The sequence below is a fragment of the Astyanax mexicanus genome, chromosome 7 (assembly GCF_023375975.1).
Source record: "Astyanax mexicanus isolate ESR-SI-001 chromosome 7, AstMex3_surface, whole genome shotgun sequence".
Lineage (NCBI taxonomy): Eukaryota > Metazoa > Chordata > Actinopteri > Characiformes > Acestrorhamphidae > Astyanax > Astyanax mexicanus.
This window is the reverse complement of record NC_064414.1, coordinates 2128498-2153872: the sequence shown is the minus strand read 5'-3', so window position 1 is coordinate 2153872 and position 25375 is coordinate 2128498. Positions and strand designations below refer to the sequence as shown.

At 42.5% G+C, this 25375-nt stretch overlaps 2 protein-coding genes across 5 annotated transcripts in view; one reads left to right on the top strand and one right to left on the bottom strand.

Moving 5' to 3' along the window:
- LOC103024402 (ribosome-binding protein 1) overlaps positions 1-25375 on the bottom strand; it is a 42875-nt gene that overhangs the window by 9714 nt on the left and 7786 nt on the right. For all 4 annotated transcript variants that reach the window (XM_022685258.2, XM_022685262.2, XM_022685261.2 and 1 more), the window contains exons 4-17: positions 7827-7949; positions 6792-6944; positions 6179-6297; positions 4978-5131; positions 4373-4511; positions 3315-3502; positions 2958-2992; positions 2285-2363; positions 2088-2128; positions 1887-1965; positions 1730-1767; positions 1520-1592; positions 894-986; positions 253-342 (exon numbers count right to left, since the gene is read on the bottom strand). In XM_022685258.2, the coding sequence (XP_022540979.2) occupies positions 253-342; positions 894-986; positions 1520-1592; positions 1730-1767; positions 1887-1965; positions 2088-2128; positions 2285-2363; positions 2958-2992; positions 3315-3502; positions 4373-4511; positions 4978-5131; positions 6179-6297; positions 6792-6944; positions 7827-7949 (1404 nt within the window). The remainder of the gene's footprint in view (positions 1-252; positions 343-893; positions 987-1519; positions 1593-1729; positions 1768-1886; positions 1966-2087; positions 2129-2284; positions 2364-2957; positions 2993-3314; positions 3503-4372; positions 4512-4977; positions 5132-6178; positions 6298-6791; positions 6945-7826; positions 7950-25375) is intronic.
- On the top strand, positions 9123-22514 carry LOC125803011 (uncharacterized). Its single transcript, XM_049481706.1, has 2 exons — positions 9123-9991; positions 20256-22514. The coding sequence occupies exon 2, from the start codon at positions 20260-20262 to the stop codon at positions 22042-22044; it is 1785 nt and encodes a 594-aa protein (XP_049337663.1). The 5' UTR covers positions 9123-9991; positions 20256-20259; the 3' UTR covers positions 22045-22514.

The following is a 25375-nucleotide window of genomic DNA, read 5'->3' as shown; positions in this document are numbered from 1 at the left end:
GGTACGCAGACACATCACAAAATGCATTTCAGTTTATCAATAATACTTCTTACCACTATCAGAGGCACACTGCTTAGCCCAATCAGCTCCCCCTCCTGCCCCGCCCCTAAACCCATACATCACCCACTGCACCTCCCATTGTTTTTAACCTTTTTTTAATTTGAGCTGAGGGTGGAGTCAGCTAACATCAGGGAGTTTAATTACCATTTAAAGCAAGGTTTAAAGCCACGAGGAGCGTGAAAACTTTCTTACAGTCACTTTGTTTTGTTGTGATTCGAGGGAATGTTGAGTTGCACTCAGAGACTCCTGGGCTTTTTCTGAAAACTCGTGTAACCATTTGTCCTAAAAAACATAAATAAATAAATTAATAAAAATAAAACAAAACAAGCACTGGTAGCACACAATGAAAATGAGAATCTAAAATATAATATCAGAGGGTTAATATACTTTTTAATCAATACATTTCCATGACTTTTTTTAATGCCTTCACAGCACATTTTAATGACAAACTCCATGCCAACAATGATTATAGTGAGCCTATATTTAAAATAATATTTTAAATATTTAAAAAAAAAAAATATATATATATATATATATATATATATATATATTGTGGTTTGATTAAAATAGCCTGGTGTCTAGATAGCTAATGCTAGCTACCTTTATGCTGCTATTCCTAGGTAAAAATGTCATAACATTTTATAACATTTTACTAACTGCATAATATTTATATACTTTCTAAGTATTTTTGCAAAACTTTTCCAGGCCTTGAGATTGCAATGTTTAAATTCCATCAGGTTTTTTTTATAATAGTACGAACCCTGATATCAAATTTTGGTTTAAGCCAAAATGAAAAGTTGTTTAATAAAGCAGAACTTGGTGGTTTTGGTCACCTCTTCTGTGTTTATGCTGAGTTGTGGGAAAAGTGACTGAAGTACGCTGATTGTGTCTGTCTGAAATGCCCTCAGATCGTCTGCACTGCCGACCTTAAAACAAAAATGTTAGCAATAAATATGACAATTAATATATTGCCTATTTGGGGCAATACACATTCTGATATTTTATGTAAATGCACTAATTTAAAAGAGCCACTAAACCCAAACCATATTTTTTTCATTAATAGCAAAATGAAGTACCAGTCCTGTTTAAAATTATTATACATTTCCAAATTTTAAATGCTTTATTGCTTTTATTAGTTTTTGCCTCTGCAGCGCCCTCTCAGGTTCAACTGTGCTTTAGGCGTGGCGCTCAGCCAATGAGCTCTCACTTCTGCCCTACTCCTAAACCCATACATCACCCAGTGCCCCTCCTCAACAAATTTTTTTACTAAGAAAATTAACAAATTATCATTTTATCTATTACAGCAGGACAGGCATCTACACTGCTCCTTCATACTGACAAAATTACAATACGCTATTTTTTATTTTACTTCATCTAACGTAATTCTACTTACTGAATTACTAAAACCGAAAATATAAAGAATACACATTTTACATTATTCAACAAATATGTAACTTACATTAGTGTCACACTCCTTATACTGCTTTAGCTCCTCTTCAAGTGAGTGTATCCGAGCTTCCCGATCCTTTACGCTTTAAATGCACAAAATACATGAATTTAACAATTTAAAGACTGTTAATACAATAATAATAATAATAATAATAATAATACATGAATATAATGTTTCCTATTAGGTTTTATTCTTCTGCTAAGTGTTTAAACTGTTTACCTGTTTTGCAGATGTTCAAACTGCGTTGTGTTTTCAAGCTTTAATAAGTGAATATAAAAAAAAAGAAAATAATTAAAATTAACTAACAGAAGCAAGTCTAAAAGTATATACAGTATATAAAAGTAATGTAATGGTATTAATATATTAATACACTTACTTTACTCTGGTCCAGGTGTTGCTTGAACTGTTCGAGGTCTGACTGAAGTGAAGATATTTGGTCGTCCTTCAATTTTGAACTATGAAAAAGATTAAATTCTGTTTAATTACAGTAAAAATAAGCAGGGAGTGGAAACTGAAGTTTGAATAGATGTAATAATTTAAAACTAAGAATAAAAAAGTGCTAAAAATGTAAATTTACCTGTACTGTAAATGCTCATGTTCTGCTGTTTTGTTGTTAGCCTGGTGGAAAATGTATATATACATATATATATATATATATATAAATGCAGCAACTAAGGATGTACAATAACACTGAAATCATAATAATCATCCCAGATTATCATCCCAAAATTCTCAAATCACTGCTAAATTAATAAAGCAAATACAGGCACTTACAGCAGATCTGAGCTCCTCCAGCTCCTCTTTAAGGCCACTGAGCTCCTCTTGAAGGGATGTAATCTGGTTCTTATCATCTCTGTGAGAATAAAAGAAGGAAATATCAATTTATTAGGTGCCTATAGTGCCCTGCAAAAGTATCAGCCACTTTTTAAGAATATCAAAGATATCAATATCACAAATTTTTATTAAAAATGACAGCAAAATGCTAGAGAGCGCCTGTGTTTCAGTCCTCAATGAATAAGGGGTTAATGGAGCTAAACAGCTAAAAACTCAGAACAAAAAAAGGCAGAACAAAGTATTTCCATTAAAAGTGTCATCAGCTGACAGAGCCCCGAGAGAGCACAATTGGCCTTGCTCTCTCTTGGTGTGTAGATAGCAAAAATAGGATAAAAATTTGAATTTTTTTTTTTTTACAATAGACAGATTTATTTAGCATTACTGCTAAATAAATTAAAGCTTTAAACATTGTATCTGCGGTACTAAAACATCTGATGATGTTTTGTGTTTAGAAAATGAGTATATTTTTCAGTATAAAAATTATTTTATATTATTTTGCTTAATTGCTCATATAAACCCATTCATTTTGTACTCAAACCCAAAACACATTTTCAAGAGGACATTCTCCTCTCTGAATTTTTTATTTGTATTTTTTTTTTTAACAAAAACTCACCGATTCCCTGCTTCCTGCAGTTCTGACACCAGGGCCTGTTAAAGATCCAAACTGACATTAGTAACAATGACTATGGATTACAAAATAACTATTAAAAAGTCATTACCAGCCCTTTTTCATCAGTTTTAACTACAGACCTCAAAGTACTAATTGGCCTTATATATAATATTCAAATTTTCTGAGACACACAGGTTGGATGTTTGATTTAGGATTATCAGTAAGGCTTCACACAGCTGGTAAAAGTGGCTCAAATGCAACAGTTAGTGCCACTTTTATTAGCATTCTTGCTTGGAGCTCCCAAATGCCACAGTTCAGATTCTGATCCCGACTTTAAAGAGTGAAAATAGAGACTCTAACCTCAGTGTTGGGCTCCTCCTCCTTCGCTCGGCTCTGACTGGCCTCCAGCAGCACACGGACAGAGCCCAGCTGTTCCTGCAGCTGCTGGTTCTCCAGGTCAGTCTGGCTCAGCTGCACCTTCAGGCTCTCTACCTGCCCGGTCCGCTCCCCTAGCTCCGCCTCCAGAGCTGCCAGGTGCCCACGCGTCTCTGTCACACAGGTGAACACAGGTGAAGAACACAAGTCTGTAAAAATCTTTATAAGGTACACACAGACAATGCTTGCAGTGGTATATCATTATAATGGTATAGAAATTGATGGTTATCATTTCCAAGGGAAAATACCATATTTTCTAGACCATAAATCCTTCAATTTTTTCCAAAAATCATCAGTGCTCCTTATAATCCGGAGCTCCTTATGTATGAATTGAAATGAATTCTACCAGTCAGGTATTAAAGAGCAGTGAAGCCACTCCGCTGAAGTACAGAGTTATACAGGATTTTCAGTGAAGTTTCTCCAGCACCGAGACTGGATCAGTATTAACATTAGCATTAGCTATTAAACCGCAGCGCTAGCTCTTTCACTATTCAGAGGTGAGTATACTGGACTGTAGTCTGTGTATTTACCGTGTTAAAACAAGCTACGTGGGTCGAACCGCTAGCTGATAGTACCCTGACTTACTGGAAGACTCAGGGTTTCTCAGTGTGGAGCTTTCGGCGGCTTTTACCAGCGCTAAATGCCGCTGACCGTGCTGTTGAAAATATTGTATTTCTAGGCTCACTGTAAATAAACAGAAGCGCTTTCAGCAGAGAAATATGTGTATATTAACATCCAGCACTCGTTTGACTGTTTTTTTCATAATTACAGTTTTGTTTACTTGACTTGCTGAAACATGGAAAACATGGCGACACCCCTGTTACTTACTATTGTCCAAACCAGAAAATAGACGTTCATTGATAGTGCGCCTTATAATAGGGTGTACCTTATAGTCCATAAAATACGGTAACTCGGTTTACACAGTCAGCTGTATCAATCAATAAACCTTTATTTTCACTCAGTAAATACATTTGCTGGGGTACCTGTAAGGGTGGTGTTGTCTTGCTGAGCCTGTGTCAGCTGCGTCTGCAGGCTGCTGCTGCTGCTCTGAGCCTTCCTCAGCTCCTCACTCACCTCCTCCAGCCGCCGCTGCAGCGCCTGCTCACTCGACACCCGGCACGCCTGCAGAACACAGCACACACACAAACACAAACACAGCACACACACACACGGTTATAGACGCAAATATTATTTAATGTGTAGCGGTAGTCAATTTTTTTCTGCTGCTTTGGCTGGACTGCAATGTATTTATTATTTATTTATTTGTCTGTCTATTTATTTATTTGTCTATACTTATACTTTTTCACTGGGATAATCCGAGCTTATTATGTAGATTTTAAGTGTTTATTTATTTTATTGTTGAGTATTGATTATGGCTTACAGCAAATAAAAACCCAAAAATCAGTGTCTCAGAAAATTTGAATATTATATAAGACCATAAGACCAATTGGTATTTTTGACAGTTTGGGCAGTGTGCCAAGTCCTGCTGGAAAACGAAATCCACATCTCCATATAAGTTGTCAGCAGAGGGAAGCATGAAGTGCTGTAAGATCAGATCCGGGTTTATGTTGAAATATACCAGCTATACCTGAAGCTGGCACAGCTGCTTCTCAGCAACACTGGCTTTAGATTCCAGACTCTTCCTGAGCTGCTCCTCAGAGTGCAGAGCCTCAATCTTTTCTCCTAGATCCTTATTCAGCCTGGCGCAGTCCTGCCGCAGCTTAGCCAGCTCAGCATTCTGCCTGAAAAAACATCATTCAATCCAACAACAGGTCAAAAACAGTTCACGTTACAACCCTCACTGATATATTTAGATATTTTCCCACTGACAGTTCACTTTCATATTAGCAGTAAGAGTAAGAGTAAGAATTTTCATTTGAATGCTTGGCTATCATGTCTATGTGCTCTAAAGTCTGATTCTACTTCTAAAGAATCATCCACACTTCATTTTCCTTCAAACTGTCATTGACAACACCGCTGCTGTGCTGAATTATCTTTTGTAATTCAGAAATCCTTACAACCCACTTTGGTTTATCTCCCGTCAAACATGTTAGTATATATACTCGTATTTTAATTGAAACCACTAATATGAAAAACATTCATATTTTATTTTAAATTAAAAGTGTCAGTCTGTATTATTTGGTTTCTAAACTGAAAGCAGAAGCATTTCTAATTGTAGAAGAATATGGATAAAATATTGTGTTTAATGGTACCAGTGTGCTGGAATGACCATCCCTGCTAAGCCTGATAATATATTCATTCTAAAAACTGGGGTGTCGGGTCTTCTGCTTTTCACGGGAATTCTTCTTCCGGCCACGTCATGCATCTTTACACACTTATGTCATAAATACAGCCTCTAAAAGAGGATCCGGCTCAGTTTTACTGAACACGAGCGGCTGGTGGTGCAATGGGGACTTCAGAAGGGGAAACTCAGAGCTCGTTAGCTCATTCACTCATAGTAAAACCAAAGAAACTCTCTCACTCTCTCATCATAACCTGGAATCGGATTTATCCGCTCTGAAAGGAGACCGCATCACACCCACCCAGTTTAAAATGATTCTTCCGCATGCTCTGTGCTATTACCCATTCTCACCAGAGAGGGCCCTAAATCCCCTAAATTGCAGTTAATCACAGAATATTGTCCTAATTAATCGGATTCAATTTTTTAATTGACTGACACCGCTAGTACATACAAACTAGGAGGCCAAAATGAGCTCCTTTTACCCAAAACACATGCTAGTGTTAACAATACTCCCATTAATTTCTTAATATGTGTTGTTCCAACATACTTGCTGTCCACCTGGCTGGTGGCTTTGTTGAGGGCATCTCTGAGAATGGAGTTCTCCTGCTGCAACCGAGCGAGCTGAGCATTCGGGCCTTTCTCCAGCTGATCCTGCAGAGTCCCAACCTGTGAGAATCAGGACAGAGACAACACGCACATTAATGATGATTTAATAAACACTCTGTAAACAGTGAATATATACTCACTGACAAAAAAACAGGACATCCTGCTGCCACACGTGTTGCTTCTAACCAGCAGGGCCTCACATAGACACAGCAAGGATTTCCCTGGAATGCCTAATATATTAATTCTAAAAACTGGGGTATTGGGTCGCTTTTCATGGAAGTTCTTCTTCTGGCCAAGTTGTGTGTCTTTATGTACTTACGTCACATAAAGATGCACAGCCTCTTACAGAGGATCAGGCTCAGTTTTACTGAACGCGAGCAGCTGGTGGAGCAATGGAGACTTCAGAAGAGAAAACTCAGAGCTCAGTAGCTCATTTACCCATAGTAAAACCAAAGAAAATTAAATAATTGTAATCATTCCATTTATAATCTCTACATTCACACGTATAAAGATTCATTAAATTTAAAAGACTGTCAAATTCAATTCCTGTTTACTTTAGCGTTGAGCTGCTGCGTCTCGGCGAGGTGGTCCTGGTAGCTGGCCTGCATTCGGGCCTGCAGAGCGATCATCTCCTGCTCCCGTTTACTCAGCTGAGAGCTCAGCCTGGTCTCCACCAACGCCACCTTCGATTTCTCTGCAGAAAGCTCCTAATAAAAAATAAAAACACACAAAAACACACTTTTCAATATTATAATTACAATTAATTATTCATAGGTCCACATCATAACTACACTGACATGCCAAACAACTCTCATGAACTGCCAACCTTGCAAGACTTTAAGTACAAATCAGCCCCCCCCCCACATTAAGAAATCAGCATAAGATTGGCAAAATGACTCACCACAAAATGGTGTTTAATCATGTTTAATTAAAATCATGATTTTTTTTTTTAAATGCTGGTATTTCTCTGTATTTTTAGGAGGGGGCAGTAATAATAGTGTAGTTTCTTTTCCGTGTGGCAGACTAGAGCTTTTTTTACCGTATTATAATATCTCTGGTCAGTTTTTTGCTTCTAAAATGATAATACTGTAATGTAGCTGAGCTACTGAGTTTAACTGAGAGTTTGAACTGAGAGACAGAAAAAGAGAGAGTAAGAGAGAGAATGAGAGTAAGAGAGAGAGAGAGGGAGAGAGAGAAAGAGAGAGAAAACCTGAGAGTCTTCAGTACGGTGACAGTGTATTGTGTCGACAGTTTGGAGTAAAATGAAGCGTGGATGAAAGTAACTGATGGCTCAATTGGTAGTTGCTGGATTAGCGCATCTGCTAACCGCTAAATTTACAACAGACAAACTTGGGACGACATGGCGAAATGCAAGATTAAATGACCCGTGGGAAAGAACTGTGGGTAATGCCTTCTATGATATATTCCTGGTACAGGTAAGACTGTGGGCCGAGAAATGTAAAATGGCCATGCAATTTCAGAAATGGAATGTATCATCAATCTGGCAAATTAAGTGATGCAGCTTTTAATCCCTACAGTTTAGAAAGAAGACACCTGAAAATTCGTGTCGTGGATTTATGAGGTCTTACTTTAGACAGCTCTCTGAGGCGGTTCTTGGCAGAAGACGCTTCCTCCTGTGCAGTAGCCATCTGCTTCTCTTTCTCCTCCAACTGCTTCTTCAGCACTGCCACTGGATCACCTTTCTGAGTAGCCTACACACACACACACACACATGTAGCAGATAGCCTGATGTCTCATTGTGAAATCACACTCTTAGATCCACTTAAGAAATTCCACTGGAGAGCAGAGGGTGATTCCCCCCAACCTTGAATGATAACACTTTAACGACTTTTACGACCATTTGCTGAAAACATCTGTCTCGCTAAAAGCATCTGAACAAAGACCCATAAACTTTGGGGATTAACATGTCACCTGCTGATCCGCTATCTTCGGAGCACACCTCTTAAACAGTCACATCTAATTTACACACTCACGCACACAGCATGACCCTTTTACTGGCCCAGGACCCGTGGACCATTTAACAAGACAATACTGCCACCCGCAGGAGAAGAAAGGAACTTTTCTTGGAGCACGAGGCTATGATCGAAAAATTACATATGTATATGTTTTTACAATAACTTAAATAACTGTTGGTTAATTCTAATATTGTGAGAAGCAGGGTATCAAGCAATGTGATGAAACACTTTCTAATCAAGAGAACAATTTTGAGGTTTACCTTCATTTTCTTCTACAGGTTCCAGGCTGAAGAATTATGTCTTGTTTGTCATTGGTTGAACTATTGCAACTAGTCAGCGTAATTTTAACCTTTGCTTTGGTTATATAGATACATTTTCCTGTTTAGTAAAGAACAAAGTATGAAAGTATAAAGGTATAGTGAATTTCTGATTTAAAGAGGTCTGAAATTATGTTAACCAGAGCAATGAGACCCGCATTCCTTAGTGGGGGAGAGGTGTGAATTACGACGGCCAGAGTTCTTATCTCTTCAAATACACAAGAGAGTCTGCCTTTTCAAAAAGGAAATTTAAGGCTGAAAAATGTTAAAACATTAAAAACAAAATGTGTTCTTAAGACGTGAATGAACATTAACTACAAAAAGAATACGGATGGCAACAAACTAGCAGTCTGGTTAAAATAATTACTTAAAAGCTATCAGGGCATGTTTCCACAATACTTTAATCAGGTTAATAACCAAATCTTGAATTAATAAGTTTAAAGTTCATAACGAGTTTCTTTCTTTCCTTTCTAAGAGTCCGATGCGTGGAAGTTAGTGTATTCCCTGGTCATGTGTTATATTTCTTTCCATTCTTACACCTCAAAATCAACTATGATTATCTAATTGTCTGGTTAGGATTTCAGTTCTGAGATGTTTATTCATATCACTAAAATGCTATGCAACAGTGGGTGAATGTGGGGAAATTGTGGGTTTTCTATGTCAAAGTATATTTTAAATAAGCAATTGTTTAATCTGATCATTTAAGAATGTTAAGGTTTAAGTTAATAAAAGAAAAAAAAAGGGGGAGTCGTCCAGGCAAGACTCCACCTACCTGGAGCTGATTGGGTTTTTAGAGATTATACTTGCAGTTAGGAAACCTATCACAAGTTAGGGCCAATACGTCACGAAGGGAACGTGTTTTCCAATAAAGGGGGATGTTAGTTCATTCAGTTAGTAGTTCGTGGTTAGGAGTTCGTGGTTCGCAGTTCGGAGTTCGTGCGCTTTTTAGGTTTAGTTAAGTTCAATTTTTTTCTTAGAAGTAATTTTTAACTTAGAGTTTTAGTTAGGATTTTGTACTCTCTCTTTTGTTTTACTTTCTCTTAGATTCAGCTTAGTGATTCTTAAGTTTTTGAGTCATAGATCCTAGCTTTAAGCTGCGCTTGCAGCGCACCCGCGCTGACCAACACAAGTCCAGCGATTATCAACAGAATTAGAGAATTAGGTGCTTCCAGCTATTGAACACCTTAGCGCTACGGAGCTGCCTATAGTTCACCGCTCATCTTTAGCGTTATACATCGCTCGCCGTACCAGACCCAGACGCGAAGAGAATCCTGAATCAATCAGCTGCCCGGAGCGATCGCTCCCGCTTGCCGTTGGAACCGAAGCCCTGCTTGCACCGTGAAGTCCACCTGAAGAACCCGCTTCGGCCACTTGGATCGAGCTACCCTTCCTGGCGGTCGACACCAACGGTTCCCTTCGCGGCAGAGACGACACCGGTTGCCCGAGGCCGGTCAACGCAAAGTGAGGCGCTGGTTAAATCTCTAATTCTCTGGTGGCGTTCTGTTGGTCTGGTTAGGTTGAGTCTTGCTAAGTTTTCAGTTATAGTTATTCCCGGTTGAGAGATGGTGGGATCTCTGTCAGCTCCATAGTTCTAATGTAATCTAGTTTAACTCAATTAGCTTGGATTTAGAGCGTTTTGCTTCTTTAGTAGTTAGTTCGTTTATAGCAGTATATAATCACTTATAATCTTGTTTAATCTCCTAATATTCTTATAGTGGGTTTAGTTATTCATATTTAGGTTTATCTCCTAGTGGGTTATCATAATTACTTCCCCTTTGGTATATTAAACTGGGTATTGATTTGTTTATTTTTATCTACTTATACATTTCTGTTGTTTGGGTCTAAAGTGTTTTGAGTGATTCATATATGCGATGAGAAGGTTTGGTTGTAAGACTGTTATCATCAGCGTGCTTGAATTTCACTCTCAAATTGTTGTTTGAATTATGCCCCTTATCTAATTCTGCATATATCCATGTATTACTTTTATTCTAAATAAACATTACTTGTTTAGCCAATTCTTGACTTAAATGTGTTCCTCCCGTGGTTCAAAGACTTTCTGAAACCGACAAGAACTCACCCTGAGGTTAAATATAAATTTTGTAGCTAGCCGCTACTGGCGCCCTATTAACCTTTAATATTAATATTAAAATTAATATTGATATCAGGTAAATAGTTCGGTATCCCTCGTAACCACTACATATTTGGCGCGGCCGACGCGGGGCCAACGTCACATCTCTGATCTACGGGAGAAAAGCACGGAGTTAAGAAAACGTATTGGTGTGTTGTGTTTATTAAATATCTATAACCTTACGTTCCGCGTTAGTAAAACGCCAGCGGGCTGGCGAAAGCTAACCGGGTCACTCCTCTGTCTGTGTGCGCGCACATCTATATACATCTATATATATCCAACTCCTTTATGTGTATGTGTTTTAAAGAGCATTGGTAATCACTTGTGAAACGCCTCATATTACTCGCCAAAGAGCTGATCAGTGTGAGCGCGTGTGTGTATTGTAGACGCCGCTGTGCGTCTGCTTTCATTATCACTGTTATTGGTGCTTTACATTTACCCGGGGTATCTAAACAGGCTCAGCCGACAACTATTATCACGTGAATTATATCAGCGCTATTTGTAAAGGCCTCAGCGAGGTTGCTGTAGCTGCGGATTTCCAGTGCAGTAAACCCGCTTCCCAGTTTAAACGGCCCGTGTGCGCGGATTTCCGCACCCCGGTCGTACTGGGACCCTCTCGTGTGCCCCGCGGCTTTGCAAACCGCGGCGTAACGCTATCCTTTTAGGTGGTAGAGAGGTTTACAGTCGCGAAAACGCGACGGGCGAGGATCACGCCCTCAGCGGAAGCCCCGCTTGACTCAGACTGTGTGAAGTAAATTCCTGCGTGCTGTGTTCCTCTCTGTGTCTCTGTGTTAAGGTCAGCAAGACCGTTGTGTTCCCCACAAAGCTTGAAAGCAACTGAGCTCTCAGGAGCTGAGGTTTGTCCTCCCACTCAAGGGGGCGGGACTCAGTTGTGTCACCGGTAGGCGGAGCCTTCCCCACCAGTGGCCTCTAGTTGCCATCTCGTGGTCAACTGTATCAGCTACATCTTGCCTCAAGGCTGTCTTACCTTTTCGTGCCTCTAGGGGTAAAGCTATATCTACACTGCCCTCTTCTGGTCGTTTGGGTGAATACTCAGGTTAAAGGGGGTTGCAGTTCATTTATACGCTATTTTGGGAAATTCTTGTAGTAAACTGTGTTTACGTGTGGTTGGTGTTGGCTTCATATGAGTTTTGACATACCTTAATCGAGATATCCTCTTCCCCTGCTTTCTTTGCTTGGTTACTGTTATATTTTAAATGTTGTATCGTCCTAGTTATTATTAATACTAGTAAGTGCCATTTCCATTCTTAATTACTAGTAAGTATATATTCAAATTAGAATTCACTTCAAATAGATACAGTTAGATAACTCAATTGTAATAATTCAATATTTTGTTCTATGTAGCCACCCTACTTCAAACATAGTGTCAACCCTCAAAGCTAACTTGCTTGTCAGCTGTTCTACTCACATTGCTTACATTAAATATAATCATTTGAGATAACCATAATATCCAGTATTTTAAACATTCAGGTTATAATCATTTGTTGCTATAAATACCTGTTACTTAGGTAATCCATAGTAGCCATTCATTATTTTGTTTTGTCAAGCATTTTATCCACTTCTTCTTGTTATTCTAAATACAGGCATATAATCCTTATCCTATTTGGCCATAAAAAAATAAATAAATAAATAAATAAATAAATAAATTAATTAATCAATTAAAAAAAATAAAAAAATAAAAAAAATCTGCTCGCTAATACTGAAGGTAGCTTAGACTCTGTCTGAGTCACTTTGTTGAATTTCTAAATAAATCAAAGCCTCATAGACATACATACATCCGCTCTATGCTGGTTTTTGACAGGAGTTGACTGTGGTGTTTGGTGACAGCAGTGCTATCTTTAATTCATCCACAGTCATTCAAACCTTGTCAGTTACCATCTAGTTAATAAATTAATTAATTACTAATAGGTATTTGACAATTTTCATGCAAACTATTAAAACTTATACCTATCCAAGGTCACCCAAATAAAATTAAAATAATAACTATCCATTGAAAAAAAAAAAAAAAAAACTACACTTTTGGGCTTATTAGATTCACTAGGGACTACGCATCAAAAGTTTGTTACCTTAGCATCAATCCCTCCAATCTCAGCAGCAGTGCTAAGTCACCCATCCGGGACTGGCTTCCAATACAGCTCGCATCGCTTGACCCTCGTCAAGTCAAAATGAGTTCTCCAAGAGAGGCAGGGTCCCCGCTCCTCAGCGAGGCTGAGTCGGTGGACCAAGTAGAAGCCACTCTTCTTGATTTAGTAAGCTGCCGCATTCCAGACTATGCTGAAGGCGTGCAACAGGCAGATGATGCCCACCTTCAGAGTTTGATGACTAGCTGTGTGGACGACCACCTAACTAAATCCCTTAAAATAAAAGAACAAATAGACACCGTATACAAAATGTCCCTCATACTCTGGAGACAACTCCAACTCTCACAAGAGAGAGAGCAACATGCTACTAACCACTGTACAGCTCTCCAGCAAACTAACCAAAAACTCAGGGACGAATTGGCGCAATGGCATAATACTGGTTCAGAGATAAAATCCCAACAAGAAGCCCTTGAACATAAAGTAAAGTCACTGCAGGAAGAAGCCGAAACAGCCACAAAGCTTGCCATCCAGTCACGAGGTAAGCTGGAGGAAGCCCAGGAGCAGCAGACCGAACTCGAGGCTGAACTAACACAGGCTATGAGTGCTTTAAGATTAGCTCGTATAGAAAAAAGGGATGCAGAAACGCAGTTGGCAGAGTTCAAATTAGAACGGGATGAGACATATTCCCGGGGGCCAAAGGTAAGCCCAACAAAGGGTAGACCAGCGACCCCACATCTCTTTAAGACGGAGGTACATACTCCTACGCCCGTAACTTCCATGGGTTACCAGGGAGGAGCTGAAGCTCCTCGATCACCCATCAGAGTCAAACCGGAACCGGCTGGCCCCAAAAAGGTGAACCGGACCCTGTTTGGCTGGGTCGAATCTGAACACACCCAACGACCCCAAACAAATGCAGATATGGCCAGGCCCATAACGCCCTCAGATAGAGATTTGGATAAAGTTGCCCGCAATATCAGCCGGTTTGAACCTAAGCCTGGCTGTCCTAATGATATCCACCTTTATCTAAATGACATTGATTACTATCTACGGCGCTTCCCTCTGGCCACCATAGACGACAGAATCTATCTCATTAAAATAACATCCAACCGCGACGTTAGCAGTTTCATTGAACGCCAACCACCACACGTAAGGGGGAACTATAGGGCTCTCTGCCAAGCATTGGTGGCAGAATTCTCTAGCTTCTCAACCCAGTTAGGCCTCTCTGCTGCATTCGCGGTGAGGCAGAACAGGCAGGAGGGCCCCGAACAGTACTACTATCGCCTCAGGCGCGCTTACTTTGGCTTCAAGAATGAACCAGAGATGGAGGAGGACGAAAATTTCAAGGTCCTGTTTGTCCAGAACCTCCATCCTTCAACCAGCCACCATTTAGGTGTCTCGGCTTGTCCCCGCACCCTGACTAGTCGGCAGCTAAGAGATCTAGCTCTTAGAGGTTTTGCAAAAGTTCAGCAAAGTTTGGGTAAAAAAACCGACTCCGAGGTCCTTGCAGTAGCCAGTAACCCTTGTATGGAACTAGAGGGGAAGCACAGCTTCCAGGGAACAGATAAGACTCACGGGTCCAGACCCTATAGACAAGAACCAGCCCAAAGTCAGCAGGTCGATCCACAGCGACGCCGCTCACCTACTTATAAGGTGAATCGCGGCCAGGGCAGACCCCATCGAGGTCGAGCCTCCCACCATCAACGTGGTGGCAGGCCACACCATCATGGGAATAACAGGCACTCTGGACCAAACCAGACTGCAAAAAGCCCTAAATCATCACTTGACAAAACCCTTAACGGCCTGGAGGCAGGGGATCTTGAGTTAATCCTGCAATGGGTTAACCAAATGCGCAAGGAGAAAAGGGGTAACCTCAACCAAGGGCGCAACATCCAGGAGCAGTCGAGCACTGCTCCCCATGAAAAAGACCCCAAACGAGCTACTTGGGAGCATGCCCAAGACACTGCACCTAGTGCAGTCCTAGTTGTGGAACTAGACACTGACCACTCTCTCAAGGAAGAAGACCCATTTCTAATTCGGGGGGAGCTTCCTTTCCGACAGTTCTTGGGCCATCTGAGCGAAAGGGGGGTGGCCAGAAAATTCTATCTTGCTACTACTTTGGAGGATGAATTTGTGCAAGATGCTCTTCTTGACACGGCATCAGACATCACACTGATGTCCATGTCCCTTTTTAACCGAGTGCGGGCATCCGCTCGGCGACGGAATAGGGAGATACAGCTGAGTAACTGTTCTCTCAATATCCAGCCCTACTCACACACGGGCATCACCATACATTCGATGGCCCTAATTCAACTTACGATTGGGCCCGTGACTGTTGTTCATCCAATTCATGTGTCTCCCTTGGAGTCCATCCCATTCCTCGCAGGAAAAGATCTTCTTAATCGGTTCGAGCCCCTTATCGACTTTCAAGGTCTTAAGATCTGGGCGCAGGTTCGGCAACCCCTTCCTGTTCTTCCCTCTCGTGAGGAGGAGATCCAGTGCTACCGTCTTTGTGGACATTTCCAACCATGCAAGGAACTGATCGACCCCGTGGTTCCTATGGAGATTGAGGAAGGGCCTACAGCCGCCGTTTCACAGTGTACAAATCCTTCTTGGCCTCCAAGCTCAGTCTTGGAACAACGTGACACCTTCTTGTGTACCATGGTCCCATCTGAAAATCTTGGGGAATATTGTCCCAGAGTGGAGAAGGGGGTCACATTGGACGACTTCCAGGTGGATGACGTGGTCATCGCCCTGTGGTCGGACAAATCCGCAGTCAGCCAAGACTTAGTAAACTCATTATCGGCAACCCATGCTAGCTTTCATTTCATTCAATCCCAGGGAGCTTTTCCGCTTGGGCCCGTTCCTCAACCCACCTTGCCAGCAGTCGGCACTTGTTCTTTGACTGTCCGTTGGAACAAGAAAGAGTTCACCCAGCTTTTCCTTGTGGTCCCAGACTTACCTCACTCCATCTATGTGGGCGGTGACGTGTTGGTCAGGTTGGATGTTCAGGTAGACACCATCAATAACATCCTTTGGTCCCTCACAAACACTCAGGCAGATGGCTCTTCCCCTGAGCCAGAGTATCTGCACTCGGGTCAGACCATACCTGAAGTTTGTCAGGTGGCAAACAACCAAGCCATCACCCTACCGGCAAATACCAAAAATATCGGCCTCTACCTGACCATCCTACCTGGACAACAACTATGTCACCCCCATGCACTGTTCCAACCCTCACATCGATTCTTTGATCTTGGTCTGACCGTGGAAGCCACACCTCTTGTGGAGTTACGTGCTAGGTCAGTCTACTTGTTCGTTCAAAATTGTACAACCCAGGACATAGTGATTCCCCAACTCACAGAACTGGGTTGGCTGGTTAGCACCAAATTTCATGACTTTGAACTGCGGCTTCCAGTCATCGGTCCGATTCCTCAGCAGTTGCTCCCAAAGCAAGAGTCCAAGACATTATACACCCGACCGTCTGGGGCAATTGCTATTTTTCCTGTCTTGGAGACCAATGAAGATGCGTTGTACCGCATTGATCTGACCCACAGGGACCAAATGGTCTTGGATACAGTCACTGTCCTTAGTCTCGATTCTGTCCCATCACCTGGCACTAACACAGTCCTGGTGAAGCAGAAGGAGGAGGCCGACAGTTTTCCTTCAACTCAAACAGAGTTTGAGAAGCAACTACAGCAAATGCTGTTAGATGCGGATGCATTGCAATCAGACGAAGAGCGTGTAAAGCTCAGAACAGTGCTGACTAAGTATCGCGCGTCTTTCTCTCAAGATTCTATGGATTGTGGATTGACCCACATCCATATGATTCGTATTCCGACGCATCCCGACGCTGCTCCTGCTTACGTTCGCCAATACAAGATTCCACTTGCATCATACGGGCCGGTGCAAGAGATCATAGATGATCTCTTAGACAAAGGAATAATCCGACCATGCAACAGCACCTACTCTGCGCCACTTTGGCCGGTGTTGAAGCCCAATGGCAAATGGCGTCTGACTATTGACTATCGCCGCCTAAATGACCAGGTCCCTCTTTCTAGATGGCCCATGACCCAATTGGAGCAAGAACTCCCTAGGGTCAGAGATGCCAAATATTTTTCAACCTTAGATGTGGCATCGGGGTTCTGGACCATTCCGGTCCATGTGGAAGACCAACACAAACTGGCATTCACATTCGCCGGCCGTCAATTTACATTCACCCGCTGCCCATTCGGATATTCCAATTCACCAGCTGAATTCAACATCTTTCTCAACAAAGCTTGTCCTGATGCAAGAGAACGAGGAACCTTGATTTATGTTGACGATGTTCTTATCCGGAACAACTCTCTCGATGCCCACTTGGAAGAGATTGATCATGTGCTAGATCAGCTCACAAAAGCAGGTGCGAAAATATCCCTAGCCAAATGTCAGTGGTGCAAAACTAAGGTCAATTATGTGGGCCTTTTGGTCGGTCCAGATGGTGTTCTCATGCAACCATGTCGTGCCCAAGGCATCGTGGATATCGCGGAACCAAAAACCATCCACGCCCTTCGCAGCTTCTTGGGGGTATGCAACTACTCCCGCCAGTTCATTGAAAACTTTGCGGAACTGGCCAAGCCACTGTACCAGCTGTTAAAGCAGGATGTACCCTTCATTTGGGGTGAGGCCCAGGCGCAAGCCATGCAAACCCTCAAAGACAAACTGGCATCGGCACCCTGTTTAACCTATCCGGACCACAGCAAAGAATTCTACCTTCAAGTTGGGTTTTCCGAACACTGTGTGAGTGCTGGTCTATACCAGGTACACGATCGAGACAAGAGAGTGGTAGCTTATGCAAGCAAAGCTTTGATGGCTCCAGAACTCAAATACTCTGACTGTGAGAAAGCACTTCTGGCCACGGTCTGGGCAGTGAAACACTTCTCCAACTACCTTGGGGGACAAAAGATCATTGTAGAAACAAACCACCAGCCAGTGGTCTTTCTCAACAGCCAGCGCATTCGAGAAGGTGTGGTCACCAACGCACGAGTCGCCTCCTGGTTAATGGCACTACAAAGTTTTGAGGTTGAGGTGCGCTATGCGCAAAACTTGAGATTACCTCTAGGCACTGATCTGGCGGCATGTCAGCGATGTGAAACTGACATACCGGCCACATCAACGCCCATTCCCAATCTCGCCTCCCAAAAACCCACAAACCATCGTTACTTTGACCCCAAGGAGTGTGAAAACATTCCCACGGTCTACGTAGATGGATGCTCTTTCCGACATGACCAAGAAGGCCTCAAAGCCGGTGCAGGAATCGTCTGGCTTGATGACAACCCTTGCGAACCACAACAGTTCAAACTAGGATCACAAACTTCTCAGTATGCCGAAATCGCTGCCATACTCATCACAATTCAACTTGCTATCGACCAGGGGGTAAAAACCCTGTTAATCTGTACAGATTCCAACTACGCACGTCTAAGTTTCACATGTCACTTGCCAATCTGGAAAACCAAAGGTTTTCTCACATCTGGCAGGAAAGCAGTCAAACACACAGAGCTGTTCACAGCCGCGGACTACCTGGTAGTTCGACACGACATGCTTGTCTACTGGAAAAAGGTGAGGGGACACTCACGTGTCCCAGGAACAGACAAGACATACAATGACCAAGCTGATTCACTGGCCAAAAGAGGTGCCTTGGAAGGAGTTTCATGGGTCTTTGACCCGTTGAAATACCCAACCCAACCCAACCCCACTGTTTTAGCCGTGACTAGAGCACAAGCTAAACAAACCTCAACAACAGAAATCCCACCCTGCGCTGCGGTCTCCATTGATCCAGAAATCACAGATGCTGATTTGATCACGCTACAAGACGCAGACCCCGACATCAAATCTATTAAGGCTTTCTTACTTGATCCCACCAACAATCCCATAACCAGCCAAATGCTGGAGGCATCAATTCCGCTTAAACAACTCTTGGACAACCATGCATTCTTGAAGGTGGTCAAGGGCTTGCTTGTTCATGTCACTGAGACCCACACTTCTCCTGCGTTCGTGGTGCCTCCGTGCCACAGGGGGGTAATGTTGGGGCACGCCCATGACTCTCCATCAGCAGGTCACAAAGGGATCAAGGAAACCTATAGGACACTCAAACAGGTGGCCTTTTGGCCACGAATGCGGGAGCATGTAGCTAGTTACATTAAAGGATGCTTGGTGTGCTGCCAGTTCCAGCCGGCGAATCCTCTGCACAGGGCTCCCTTACAGAGAAAGGGGTTAACCTTCCCGTGGTCGGATCTGCAAATGGATTGGGTGGGCCCGCTCACAAAGTCTGCTCGAGGGAACAAATATTTCCTCACAGTCACATGTGCATTCACCAAGTGGGTGGAGTGTCTTCCAGCCGCCAATGACACCGCTATAACCACAGCGTGTCTCCTGGTTAATCATATCTTCACCCGGTTTGGTCTTCCTTGTAGGGTTGACTCAGATCGAGGTACTCATTTCACGGCAGAAGTCATGCAACAAATGTGGCACGTCCTCGGTGTAAAAGCCAAGTTGCACGTGAGCTACCACCCCCAGTCCTCTGGTCAGGTCGAACGGGCTAACCGCACAGTGGTCAGCATCCTCAAGAAATTTGTGGCCACGCATCACCGCGACTGGGATGTGAAATTGCCGTTGGTACTCATGGCCATTAGGGCAACTCCTCACGATTCCACCGGCGTCTCTCCATTCGAGGTGATGACAGGCAGACAGATGACACTTCCGCTACATCTGTTATATCAGCCAGGTGGAACAGATACCTCAGTTGCCTACACAACACAGCAGTACATAGACGATTTGCAGAAACACCTAAAATCCACTTTTGCTTTTGCCCAACAGCACATGGCACGAAGTGCCCAGGGTCGGAAGGCCTACTATGATCAGAAGGCGTCCTATGACGAGCTTCAGGTGGGAGATAAGGTGTGGTACTACATTTTCGCTCAACCTGTCGAGAAACCCCAATCGAATACGGGTAGGCTGGCTCGCAAACTCATGCCTCGCTGGACTGGACCCCACACAATCACGGACAAATTGTCCCCGGTGGTGTACCAGATCCAGATCAGCCAAGGTTCTAAGGAGCCAACCCGCAAGTGGGTACACCGCAACCAAATTAAGCCACACCAAAGCCCTATGGGACAAGTCGGGGCCGCCAATGCCTTGATTAGAGTCTAATCAGGTGGACAAAACCCCTGCTAGACCCCTAGGTGTTTAGCAACTCCTAGCTGTACAACTGGCAACTAAACTAATAACTTCATTTTTAAAATTTAGGAATACATTGATCTTTGATCCATATACAGTAGTCTGTTGTTTGCAATTTCAACCCAAGTACCATTACACATCTGCCGATCGAGCCAGCCAACAGAACCATCATTTTGTGCCTGGGAATAGGATATCACTGATTGTTAGCCACTTATCTGTTAGATTCTACTTCATTGGTGGTTCACACTAGTACACCCAGGTTAATCATGTATATTTGTCTCGTTAGGAAGATGAGGACTCTCCTGCTCCTGACGCTCGTGCTGGGGACGATCGTCGCGGCCCCTGATGTGATCTCCCCCGGACCTACCTCAGGAGTAGTTCTTAGGGATAATTCGGGACTACTAATCACAAACTGCCGGTTACATACCCAAAGGGTGTTTGTACGACTGAACCCGGAGGAAGTATGTAAAAAGAACTTCCCTGATTGGTCCCGCCAAGTGGGGTGGGCTGGGCATTGGTGGGTACGAGAGGCAGTAAGCCATGCCGAACGAGACACCACCCACATGCTACAACAGCTGCAAAAATTTGCGGTCACACAGTCTGAACTGAATGGGGCTCAAAAGAGATCCAAACGGTTTCTTGCAGGTTTATTAACTGCTGCCGCCGCTGTAGGCTCACTCCTTGGCGTCGGCACATCCGCTGTTAATGCCGTGGGCCTAGCCACGGTCCGCCGTAATGTAGGGGAACTACAGGCAGAACTACCACACATCAAGGACCAAATAGACACCCAACAGAGACAGCTACAAGCAATTGGACAAACTTTACAGGGTACCATTGTGGTCCTCAATACCCACACGGTAGCTTTAAACAAAACTCTGCAAACGATCACCTCCCTGACCCGGGCAATCCAGACAGATATGGCTCACATCCAAGTGATTAACATGCTTTTGAATGACATGCTACAGGAAGTGGGATCCTCAGTAGACAGTCTAGCTATGGGCAAGATACCAGCTTATCTGGTGCCTTTAACCCTGGTACAGGAAATCCTCAGTCGGGCTACCCGAGAGGAAGTTACTGATCTCCAAGCACATTTAGCCTATACACTCGGAAGTGCAGTACCTCTTTATGTCAATCCAGAAAATAGAGAAGTAGCTTTTCTGGTCAACTTACCTATAATAGCTGCGGAAAACATTTATCGCTTAAAAGAAGTGGTAAATGTTGGGTTTTGGCAAAAAGAAGCACACATCAAAATTCAGACTCCGACCTTGGTAGCTTACCAAGACATCAATCCTGGACTTTATCTGGCCCCAAATTTGCGCATGTGTACCCGGTCCAAGGATATACACTATCTCTGTCCCAGTAAACCGTTCACTCGAGAGGGTGCCGGCAATCTTTGTGGCCTTAAGCCCATGCTCACTAAGGACCAGTGTCCTGCCACTGTCACTCATAGGTACCAACAGGTCGAGACTCAGGTTGAAATCGTAGGGAGCCGGTGGTTGGTAAATACTGCGGCACGGGAAGCGGTGTTGTCCTATGACCAGCATGATATCGATGAACGTATTCCCCTTCCGGAACAAACATTTTGGGTAGACGTACCACCTGGGGCTACTCTGCATGTTGGGGAATGGTCCCTGTACCACTTAGTACCTGATCAATATGAGAGTGAAATTGAGGTGTCTGATTTCTTTACTACCCACTCCTTAGAACTCAGCCCTGACACCCTTGGTCGGATACAGTATGAGGGTCCCCAGTCTATCGATTTGACCCCCATCAATAATGTCTTAAAAGAGATCGAGGCACGTCCCACATGGACAGTCCAACCTGTAAGATACTCCTGGTCATTGCCCGATACCTTGTTAGCTGTGCTGGTATGTCTGGGGTATGTAGCAACCTTTGGTATAACGTGTTTTTATCGTAGGAAGACCGTGAAGCTACAGAGACAAATGGATTCATGGTCGGGTAAGGTGGTTAGATTTGTGAGACGTAGAAGGGGGGGTCAAGAAGTGTCCGTGGAAACTCAGGAGGACGCAACTGATGAACCTATGCAGGTAGCTGCAGTAAGGGAAGTGGTTTAGCTCTGGTTTGGATAACGCTAATGCAGCCTGTTGTGTACTGACCAGCAAATGCCACCAGTAAGAGTTGAGATACCCAGTAACCTTTTTGTCCACAGCTATCTACGTCATCTCATCGACTGATAACCTGGATCTCTGCTGATTATCACCCGATGGGGGGGATATGTAGCAGATAGCCTGATGTCTCATTGTGAAATCACACTCTTAGATCCACTTAAGAAATTCCACTGGAGAGCAGAGGGTGATTCCCCCCAACCTTGAATGATAACACTTTAACGACTTTTACGACCATTTGCTGAAAACATCTGTCTCGCTAAAAGCATCTGAACAAAGACCCATAAACTTTGGGGATTAACATGTCACCTGCTGATCCGCTATCTTCGGAGCACACCTCTTAAACAGTCACATCTAATTTACACACTCACGCACACAGCATGACCCTTTTACTGGCCCAGGACCCGTGGACCATTTAACAAGACAATACTGCCACCCGCAGGAGAAGAAAGGAACTTTTCTTGGAGCACGAGGCTATGATCGAAAAATTACATATGTATATGTTTTTACAATAACTTAAATAACTGTTGGTTAATTCTAATATTGTGAGAAGCAGGGTATCAAGCAATGTGATGAAACACTTTCTAATCAAGAGAACAATTTTGAGGTTTACCTTCATTTTCTTCTACAGGTTCCAGGCTGAAGAATTATGTCTTGTTTGTCATTGGTTGAACTATTGCAACTAGTCAGCGTAATTTTAACCTTTGCTTTGGTTATATAGATACATTTTCCTGTTTAGTAAAGAACAAAGTATGAAAGTATAAAGGTATAGTGAATTTCTGATTTAAAGAGGTCTGAAATTATGTTAACCAGAGCAATGAGACCCGCATTCCTTAGTGGGGGAGAGGTGTGAATTACGACGGCCAGAGTTCTTATCTCTTCAAATACACAAGAGAGTCTGCCTTTTCAAAAAGGAAATTTAAGGCTGAAAAATGTTAAAACATTAAAAACAAAATGTGTTCTTAAGACGTGAATGAACATTAACTACAAAAAGAATACGGATGGCAACAAACTAGCAGTCTGGTTAAAATAATTACTTAAAAGCTATCAGGGCATGTTTCCACAATACTTTAATCAGGTTAATAACCAAATCTTGAATTAATAAGTTTAAAGTTCATAACGAGTTTCTTTCTTTCCTTTCTAAGAGTCCGATGCGTGGAAGTTAGTGTATTCCCTGGTCATGTGTTATATTTCTTTCCATTCTTACACCTCAAAATCAACTATGATTATCTAATTGTCTGGTTAGGATTTCAGTTCTGAGATGTTTATTCATATCACTAAAATGCTATGCAACAGTGGGTGAATGTGGGGAAATTGTGGGTTTTCTATGTCAAAGTATATTTTAAATAAGCAATTGTTTAATCTGATCATTTAAGAATGTTAAGGTTTAAGTTAATAAAAGAAAAAAAAAGGGGGAGTCGTCCAGGCAAGACTCCACCTACCTGGAGCTGATTGGGTTTTTAGAGATTATACTTGCAGTTAGGAAACCTATCACAAGTTAGGGCCAATACGTCACGAAGGGAACGTGTTTTCCAATAAAGGGGGATGTTAGTTCATTCAGTTAGTAGTTCGTGGTTAGGAGTTCGTGGTTCGCAGTTCGGAGTTCGTGCGCTTTTTAGGTTTAGTTAAGTTCAATTTTTTTCTTAGAAGTAATTTTTAACTTAGAGTTTTAGTTAGGATTTTGTACTCTCTCTTTTGTTTTACTTTCTCTTAGATTCAGCTTAGTGATTCTTAAGTTTTTGAGTCATAGATCCTAGCTTTAAGCTGCGCTTGCAGCGCACCCGCGCTGACCAACACAAGTCCAGCGATTATCAACAGAATTAGAGAATTAGGTGCTTCCAGCTATTGAACACCTTAGCGCTACGGAGCTGCCTATAGTTCACCGCTCATCTTTAGCGTTATACATCGCTCGCCGTACCAGACCCAGACGCGAAGAGAATCCTGAATCAATCAGCTGCCCGGAGCGATCGCTCCCGCTTGCCGTTGGAACCGAAGCCCTGCTTGCACCGTGAAGTCCACCTGAAGAACCCGCTTCGGCCACTTGGATCGAGCTACCCTTCCTGGCGGTCGACACCAACGGTTCCCTTCGCGGCAGAGACGACACCGGTTGCCCGAGGCCGGTCAACGCAAAGTGAGGCGCTGGTTAAATCTCTAATTCTCTGGTGGCGTTCTGTTGGTCTGGTTAGGTTGAGTCTTGCTAAGTTTTCAGTTATAGTTATTCCCGGTTGAGAGATGGTGGGATCTCTGTCAGCTCCATAGTTCTAATGTAATCTAGTTTAACTCAATTAGCTTGGATTTAGAGCGTTTTGCTTCTTTAGTAGTTAGTTCGTTTATAGCAGTATATAATCACTTATAATCTTGTTTAATCTCCTAATATTCTTATAGTGGGTTTAGTTATTCATATTTAGGTTTATCTCCTAGTGGGTTATCATAATTACTTCCCCTTTGGTATATTAAACTGGGTATTGATTTGTTTATTTTTATCTACTTATACATTTCTGTTGTTTGGGTCTAAAGTGTTTTGAGTGATTCATATATGCGATGAGAAGGTTTGGTTGTAAGACTGTTATCATCAGCGTGCTTGAATTTCACTCTCAAATTGTTGTTTGAATTATGCCCCTTATCTAATTCTGCATATATCCATGTATTACTTTTATTCTAAATAAACATTACTTGTTTAGCCAATTCTTGACTTAAATGTGTTCCTCCCGTGGTTCAAAGACTTTCTGAAACCGACAAGAACTCACCCTGAGGTTAAATATAAATTTTGTAGCTAGCCGCTACTGGCGCCCTATTAACCTTTAATATTAATATTAAAATTAATATTGATATCAGGTAAATAGTTCGGTATCCCTCGTAACCACTACACACACATTATTACCTAATTACTTAATGATAAGTTCATTTACTTGAAGCATTTTCCCCTTGGTTTGGTTTGTTTTCACACAGGCAAAAACCTAAATGCACCAAAATGCACCCCAACAAACCACGCAAGCACGTTGACTCCTCTGATTGGTCAAAGCTGTCCAGCGCCAGAGCAAGTAAGTAATTATAGCAAAAAGGTTAGGCGTTCCACCCCAGTTTATTATTTGGGTAATTATCTGGGTAATAAATCAGTTTAAACTGCACCTGAACAGCCGGTTAGCTCAAAAATGAGGAGTACATTTGTTGGTGGGTCGAATCGAGACCAGATCACGTTTTCACCACAAGTGAATTGCCAAGATCACCTCCTCTAACAGGTCTCAGTACGGATGTGTGATTAATGTTTTTATACTTGCTC